This window comes from Limanda limanda, chromosome 16 (genome assembly GCF_963576545.1).
Source record: "Limanda limanda chromosome 16, fLimLim1.1, whole genome shotgun sequence".
Lineage (NCBI taxonomy): Eukaryota > Metazoa > Chordata > Actinopteri > Pleuronectiformes > Pleuronectidae > Limanda > Limanda limanda.
Genome location: NC_083651.1, coordinates 23,988,619 through 23,997,329, shown reverse-complemented (window position 1 = coordinate 23,997,329; position 8,711 = coordinate 23,988,619). Strand labels below are relative to the sequence as shown.

At 43.3% G+C, this 8,711-nt stretch overlaps 1 protein-coding gene across 2 annotated transcripts; it reads left to right on the top strand.

Moving 5' to 3' along the window:
* map3k19 (mitogen-activated protein kinase kinase kinase 19) lies at window positions 1-8,345 on the top strand. Of its 2 annotated transcripts, none has more exons than XM_061087972.1 (11): window positions 1-180; window positions 465-552; window positions 1,350-1,472; window positions 1,946-2,103; window positions 2,410-2,444; window positions 2,563-4,710; window positions 5,006-5,110; window positions 5,833-6,071; window positions 6,205-6,457; window positions 6,560-6,768; window positions 6,941-8,345. In XM_061087972.1, the coding sequence occupies exons 2-11, from the start codon at window positions 497-499 to the stop codon at window positions 7,059-7,061; spliced, it is 3,447 nt and encodes a 1,148-aa protein (XP_060943955.1). In that variant the 5' UTR covers window positions 1-180; window positions 465-496; the 3' UTR covers window positions 7,062-8,345. The 2 variants fall into 2 exon arrangements, with proteins under 2 accessions (XP_060943955.1, XP_060943954.1); XM_061087971.1 differs by having other exon boundaries at window positions 1,347-1,472.
* Window positions 8,346-8,711: the final 366 nt, after the last annotated feature.

Here is an 8,711-nt window from a genome sequence, read left to right as displayed (position 1 = left end):
TGAGACACAGAGAGGATACAACATCCACTGGCAGAGACAGAGAGGGTTACTGGGAGGATAGACATGTGACTCTAGGGAGCAAAGACAGAATGAAGGGGCGATCAGACAGGAACTCTTTCAATAAGTCTTAAAGCGTGGTCTGGAAATGGAGGCCGAGGGTACCAAGGGGCTCAGAAACAGGTAATGTCAGAGTTTTCTCTACGATTACCATGGATTTGTTGTTTGTGAAGACTGTATTTTAGTTTCGTGGCTGGTGTACTTGATAGATTGGACTTAAGTTTGCTGTCATGCTTGTGGTTGTCTAGAAAAACATCATACTAACTCAAAGGTTTTGGAAGTGGTGTCTCTCAGGACAGTCACGTGGTATAAACCTAACAGAGTTTGATATTAGAGTGTGTTAACATGAGATGATTGACTCAGGATCGGTGGGTGTGACTGTGTTGCTCTGTTTTTGTCTGGAGCAGATAAGGGGATCCCCCTGTGTTTCCAAAACGCCATGGACACGCTGAGAGACATCAGGCAAGCCTATCAGGACGCAGGGAAAGGAGGCAGGTGGGTCAGAGGAAATCTCTATCTCACACACACACACACACACAAACACACACTTTTTAACTTTTTAATGCATATAAGCTGTGAAGAAAACTATTTACATGCTAATGATACTGAGCTGATTGGATAAACAGTGCTTACACATCAACATCTGTTTATACGTAAACACAAACAAACAAAAACATTTTATGCGTGTACAGTTAACCCCCCCCACCTCCTCCCCAACACACACACACACACACACACACACACACACACACACACACACACACACACACACACACACACACACACACACACACACACACACACACACACACACACACACACACACACACACTTGCAGTCTCTTGTATACATAATACGCTCTTCCCAATCTATAGTCAACAACCGGCACCAACAGTAGGACAGTGTTCTCCGGTTTCACTCTCAGACCTGTACGCAGGCACCTGTCACCGTGTCCAGGGGACAACCTGTTCTACCCAAACAGGTTAGGTGGGGGGGCTTTTGTGAATCAGTCCATTGTCTGGCATGAGGAGATCTCATCACTGAAACAGGTCCAAGCTGGTCTCTAATTTCATAGCAACAACCTTCAGTGATAAAGAGAGATGAGGAAAATTAGGAATTTTGCATTTGGCTCAGTTCAGCATAAGAAAACAAATCTCAGGTGCATTTTTTTTATATTATAAACAAGACTTTCTAAGTTGACCCCCCCCCCCCCCCCCCACAAACTGATCTGTATCGCTATGACAAGAGTCTCCACTTAACGCTTCTGTGTTCTTCTCTCTTCTCCTCAGCAGAGGAGGTTTGTCTCTGCCGAGCCTGAACAACAGCAGCAGGCGTTGGAGCCACGTGGATCCTGCTGCCTCGTGTGGTTTACTGAGTCCCAGGACCCCCTGCATCCCAGCCCCCCCTACGCCCAGGTAGCTAGACTCACTATGTTCTGGCATTTGTTAAAAAAGGCCAATCAATAGCAGACAGCCAGGTCATTATTGTGTTTGTCACAATCACAGAACAGGAGAGTAGAACAGTGGAAAATACTGCCTCAAGTGACACAGATTTCAGTTTCCTGATCTAAGCTCCACACGGACATTGTGGCACTCCTTCATTTAAACACACCACATTCTGTGGACCTAAGTTAGGATTTCAGGTTGAGAGGTTAAAGGTTTAGTTAAACGTTAACTCCTTGTGCACACTTTTTCTCTGGTGTAGCCCCCAGCATGCACTCCTTTCATTACCTTGAAGTATTGTGGCTGTAAGTAAAAAATAATGAGCTATGCTATTAACATTTGATCAACACTGTTTATAAACAGCTCTATCATTTGCATTAAGTGCTGTGGCGAAGTGAAATTCATAATTCCCTTTTCTGTGTACATCTGATACTTTTCCCTCCCAGGCAGAGGACCAGGAGTGTGGTAGTAGCTGCATGCCCATCCTCCCCCGGCCGGCTGTCTGTAGCTGAGCCCAGCCAGCTCAGTCGGTCGGCCCCCAGCCTCATGGAACCACTACTGTGCTCCAACACTATGATGCAGGCCAGGGCCCACATCCAGACCCGTATGTACATGTACACCTCGAGTGTTTAAACCTCCAGATATGATAATCATAGTTCACTCGTTTTTTTAAGAATTAAGAAGCAGTATTACTCCTATTACTCCTTATGCCATCTAACATGTTATAAATATTCATAATGACACATATTATGTATGAATTAAACCTTTTTCGTTTGACAACTTACTGGTAAAATGATGTATTTGAACCCAGACAACCCAAAGTACTTCGATTTGCTGATGATACTCAAGTGTTTGGTTAAGTTGTTTAAATTTATTTAATTTTTATTTAATGTTAAATTTAAATTTTCAGGACTTGGTTCTCAAGATACTGTTCATGAACAAAAGGTGAGTTCAACTAAAATAGATTTTTATATATTCTTCAAGCATTTGTTTGCCATATTAACATTACAATTATTTGTCTACCTTGCCAATCCATTATCATAAGTTTTCTCATTTCTCACAGGGTCCCTTTCCGGCTCTGAACCATCGAACACCGAAGCTGTTGGCACCGCTGAGTAGCCGACCCATAGACGGTGCAGCTCTGCCAGTACTGAAGCACTGTGTCCCCCTGAAGCCCATCAGCCGGAGCCCACTCTGCTCCAGGGCCTGGCTGAGGAGAGAGCGGCTGTTCCGGGGCAGCCCACGCGCTGGCAGTGAGGAGAGCGGGTCCAGCAGCAGCTCAATTGATCTGGAGGATGACGAGAGGGATATTCAGGAGAGATCTTCAGAGAGGAGCAATCTGAAGTTTGATGAAGACACGGTGTTGCAGCTTTCGAAGGATGGGATCCCCACTGATTTGGTTGAGGAGACCAGGCAGCATTTTAAAGTTCAGTCGAGAATCAGTCAGATTCCACTGATCCACAGATCAGCACATATCATGGATCTGGACCCTATCCACCGTGAAGGTGATCTCAGCACTGAAAGAACAAGAAACTCTTATCGTGAATACAAAGCCCCAAATATGCTTTATTCAAAGGAGCATGTTTACAATCATAGCTTTAAAAGATCTAACTATGCAAAACAAAGTGACACTGTGAACAATCAAATGCCAATCACATCAGAGTCTGAGGAGAAGAAACATGCAGGCTGCACTTCAGACCCTGACAGTGACATTACCCATGAAATTATATCTGCTATGAATGATGAACAGGGTGATGCTGCTACAGGCTCTGGAGGGAATCACAGAAAAGAACTCCGGCATGTAGAAAAAACAGAAGTGACAATGAAGGATTCCTCTGATGAAGAAACTCAGGTAGTTCATCAAATCCTCTGTCGTGCTGAGCTGATAGATTTGAATATCAGCTCTGCTGTGGGGGAGATGCAGCTGTTTACAGCAGGATTAAACAGTCCAGTGTCAAATGGGGATTCCAAGACAGATAAGAAGATGGTGAAAGTCTTAAACGCTGCCCAAAGCAAGGAGTCAACAACTGGCATGACCCGTGAACAAAGAGCAAATCATCAATCAAACCAGTCCTTCAATCTTCGATCACATAAAGAGCGAAGTATCATTAGTCGGAACAAGTCCAAAACTAATCTGAAGTGCCCGTCCACACAAGTCAAGGATAAAACCAGGAAAAGCCCTGAGCTAATTATTAGTGGAGAGGCCTCAGTCAAAGTCAAATCAAAGCTAAACCCTGTGAAAGGTTCTCATCGTTGCTCTGACACCCCATCACCACGAAAGAAGGTCGTTGATCACCCGCAGAGCAGAAGAGCAAATCCGGACAAGTCAAACATCAGCAGAGCTCAACCACCGGGGCGGGAGCTGAAGAGCACAAGGCAGCAGAAGAGACTCAGTGCAGCCGGGGCAACAAGGTCTAAATCTGCACTGGACTTCCTCACCTACACAGACATGTTTCAGCAGATACAGAGCGGGGAAGGAGGGCCAGCCATCTATGAGATGTTTGCTGGTCCTATCTACGAGAACCTGAGGGTTTCCAGCTCCTGTGAAAAAACCAAGGACAGACAAGTGCAGTCTGCGCCACCCAGGAAGGTGCAACAATCCCAGAAAGTCAAACAGAGACCCTTGAAACAACAGCAGTGTAAACTGAGGAGAAGCCTGGGCGAGATTATGGTGATTTCATCTAAAAGCAAACCGAGACTCACGTCTTCCAGGGTGAGACCTCACCTCGCATCTCCATCAAGGAAAGACAAAACGACTAAACTAGAAACAAAGTTAGTTCTTTCTAATCATGGTGAGATTTATCACACTAGTGCTCAAGAAAAGGCTACAGATCAAATCTTATCTACCATAGTGGAGGCTCTTTCAAGATATGACACTGAAACTTTAAAGTCCGACGACAAAACACTGACAATGGCCACAACTTCATCTTATGCTGAAGATAGCCATACGTCCATGTATATGCAAGAAATCCCTGCTGCTAGGACATCTTCAAGCAGCAGCAACACTATTGTGTCCCCAGTTTACCAGAAGTTTCTGGATGAAGTCGGGGACGGCCCGCTTACAGATGACCTGCTGCAATGTCTGGCTGAGGAGCTAATCTCACTGGATGAGAGGGATTCCTCCTTAGGCCCATGTTCGGAAAACCTGGAATCGAGCAAAGAAGAGTCCGTCAGAGAAGATCTTGCAACAGGAAGAAACATGTTTCCTGAGGTAAACATTTTTTGTTCATATTATTCTTGAACAATCTTTTTTTTTTCGTAAACCAAAATTCTTTGGGGTGTATTATAATATTACTTTTGCTATGGAACCATCTGGTTTGAACAGAGCTAAGATGCTGCTCACATTTTCACTGACTGAAATGTCCCTCATCGTACCAATAATATAAAATTCCAACAAAACCCAGCACTAAACACCCTTTTGTTTTTTTGTAATGCATTTTTATGACTGCAGACTGCTTGATTATCCAGGTCACTTTGTTTTTTTGCCTACCCTTCATGTATTGTAGGATATTTCAGCAAACTTTGCAGTGCTGCTTGGCTCTGGGGGGGCTGTTGATGACACCATCACGTGGACAAAGGGTGAAGTGCTCGGCCGAGGAGCCTACGGGACAGTGAGTATGCTTTTGACTTTTTCTGTTTGTTCTGTGAGTTGTCTTGGAGGAGTCGGACATGACTCAAGGAAGAAACCTTTAAAATTTTGAGTGGGTGCAGGCATTACTTTTCTCTTTATTCAACATGGGCGAGATGTAAATGGTAAATGGATTTGTATTTATAAAGCGCTTTTCTAGTCTGATGAAGACCACTCAAAGCGCTTTACAGTACAGTTTCACATTCACCCATTCACACACACATTCATACAGTGCATCTACCTGCAGCACTTTGTTATTCTATGGGGGGCTATTGAGGGTTCAGCATCTTGCCCAAGGACACTTCAGCATGCAGATGGTTCAGACTGGGGATCGAACCGCCGACCTTCAGGACCCCTCTACCCCTCAGCCACTGCCGCCCACTTTTATTACGTTGAAAAAGAAAAGGGTACAGCACAGAATCAAATTAAAATAATTTTTTTAAGACATAAATCATTATGTCTGCCACATGTTTAGTGATGTGGCAGAGTTTAGTTCAGAATTCAATAGAAATCCTATAAATGATTTCCTATTAAAGCCAACTCATCCAATGTAAGGTCAAGTGTCACTGTGCAGGTATTTTGAGAGAAGCTTAACACAATGATGACTCACCTCCTTTATTGCCTTAAGGATTATGATTTCATACAATACAGCAGCAGACCCAGATGTGTAAGTAACTCCAGCCACTTCCGCTGCCTTCTCACCAGGTGTACTGTGGCCTGACCAGCCAGGGCAAGCTGATAGCAGTGAAACAGGTCAGTCTGGACTCGTCTGACCCTGAAGCGGCAAAGAGCGAGTACGGCCACCTGCAGGGGGAAGTGGATCTGCTGAAGGCCCTCAGCCACATCAACATCGTGGGCTTCCTGGGAACCCGTCTTTATCGGCACATGGTTTCTATCTTCATGGAGTATGTTCCAGGAGGATCCATCTCCAGCATCCTTCACAGGTACGGTTGAATCAATACATTTAACCACTTTCTCAGGATCTGTCAAAAACACTGAGCTTCAGGACAGCTTCATTTATGTCATATCATATTCACTGATGCTTTCAACACACATCGTCTTCATTGCTGCTCTCAGGTTTGGTCCTCTGCCCGAGCGAGTCCTGGCTCTGTACACCCATCAGATCCTGGAAGGGGTGGCCTACCTCCACCTGAACAGGGTGGTTCATCGCGACTTAAAGGGAAACAACGTCATGCTGATGCCCACTGGCGTCATCAAGCTCATAGACTTTGGGTGTGCACGACGTCTCAGCTGCCTGAACCACACCGCAAGTAGTAGTGGGGACCTGCTAAAGTCCGTCCATGGCACACCTTACTGGATGGCACCAGAGGTATGCACGGGGCTGTTTTAACGTGGTCTTCTTTTTGATTTGCTGACCTGTCTATTTAATGTTTTACTAAGTTTTGACATTTGTGATCTCCTCCCATCTTAGGTGATCAATGATACTGGATACGGCAGGAAGTCCGATATCTGGAGTGTCGGCTGCACAGTGTTTGAGATGGCCACAGGGAAACCACCACTGGCACACATGGACAAGATGGCCGCCTTGTTCTACATTGGATCTGAAAGGGGCTCAATGCCCTCCTTACCGGATGGGTTCTCGGATAATGCCAAGGATTTCGTAAAAAACAGCTTGACAAGGTGAAACCATAAGTACTCTGTTGTTGAATGTTTGAAAAATCTATTTTGATGAAAAACTGAAATATTTAGTGTGAAATGTGATTGTGATTGAATTTGGGGGGAAACATTTTGATGAATAACTTTCTACGTATAGATACAAGTTTCCTAATTTTCACTCGTCTCTTAACTCTAGTGACCAGAGACTACGGCCGTCTGCAGACCAGCTCCTGACGCATCCGTTCATCCCCAAAAATGAGACTGGACTGAACCCGAAGAAGAACTGCTGTGGTCACCCAGCAGGACACTGTGCTTAACATGGAGTAACACTAAAACAAAACACAGCTAAGCAGGACAGTTGTTTGTGGAATTTAAGTTGAAGAATCAGGACACTTGAAGTTTGTTGTGATCCCGTCACCTATCCCTGCTTTGTGTTTGGGAGCATGGGGCAATGTGGCCATTACATTCCTAAGCTGAATTTTAGATGGACCTACACAATAAGCACATTCATTCATTTCACAGTATATTGATAGAACCTTTAAAATGAAAATAGATGACAATTTACCTGTAGATCGGGTTTTCTGAAGGGATCTTATGAATGTGCCAATCTAATAAATACCATAATTTTACGTACCATACATTTAACTCAAGTCTGTGGCATATTTAGGTTCTTGTAGAACCAACCATTACTGCAGGATCTGTATTATTATAAACCAATTCCATAAAATTCACTTTACAGTGTTTACTAGCACCTCTGATAATTTTCCTCTGATGAGTTTTTAGGGTTTGTGGCCAGAACCTTTCATTACCTAAAGCTAGTGTACAGGCACCAGTCCTCATGTGGAAATTCACAAATAGTTACAGTATAGCAACATATATATATATATATAAACACATGTGCAATGAAATGACAGCAACAACACGATTATATACTGTAAGGATAACAGCAAGTTTAAAGTTTATTTGTAATACTGAATTGAAATGAAAAAAAAGGATGTTAAGAGTGGCATATGCGCATTTGTCCACAACTGTTGTTCTGTGTGCACGACTGTAAAATCCCTAATGAAGGTAGAAAACAATCCAGCCTTATCCGTGTTAGTCTTTAAGTGCGCTCTACAAGTAAATGAGTAACCGAATCAGAAACAAGAGGAGACTGGATCGTGTCAAGATTTTAGAGTAGAGGTCAAGGTATAAAACTTATGTAGAGACATGTCCGGAAAGGTACGTGGCTTTAATATATTCAACCACCTGGATGAGGATGTCAGCGACAAAAGAAAAAAACATGTCCATATTGCAGATACTTGGATCCAAGCTTTCTTGCATATGGCCAGTCACTGTTCTGGAATGGAAAGAACCATGATTTTTTTTTTTTTCTCTCCTAACAAGTACAGTAAATGGCTGATTGAATGATACAAGTATCCCTTGTATGCACTCACGTCTAAGGGGCTACAGCCTCATGTCATGGAATTATGTCTGATGCACTTCAAAATAAAAAGGATTATGTAAACTATAATAGCAAACTACTTCTGTCCTTTTTTTTCTTTTAGAGGCAAAACCTTTGGCATCTAGCTTAAAGGTCTACTTAAAGGTCAAAAAAATAAATTTTGGTACAAATACCAATCACTCTGATGTGATAAGTAGATGTTGAATGTGCATGTGTTGCTGACGGCAACTGGTATTTCCTGTGATAGAACAGCACAGCACCCTCTGTAGGAAGGCTGTGAGAAGAACACACCACTGGAATTCTGCAAACATCCATCCGATGATGCCTTAACTGTAGATCAACAAAATAAAAGTCTTTATAGGTACTATAGTTATTTTGACATACTTACAAGCAGCTCCAAACCTGAGTAGTCATGGTATAGCTTTTTCTTTTTCTTCAAACATACACAAATGTATGTACATGTATCTCCACTTCCTGTAAACAGCAAATAAGTGCTCTCCTTTTGAATCCCTTTGATGATTGA

Excerpts from the sequence above, each read along its gene's own strand:
- map3k19 (XM_061087971.1), top strand. The coding sequence starts at position 497 with ATGGACACGCTGAGAGACATCAGGCAAGCCTATCAGGACGCAGGGAAA. Across the intron at positions 2,104-2,409 it reads CAGGGCCCACATCCAGACCC|GACTTGGTTCTCAAGATACT; the intron begins GTATGTACATGT and ends TTAAATTTTCAG. Across the intron at positions 5,111-5,832 it reads GCCGAGGAGCCTACGGGACA|GTGTACTGTGGCCTGACCAG; the intron begins GTGAGTATGCTT and ends CCTTCTCACCAG.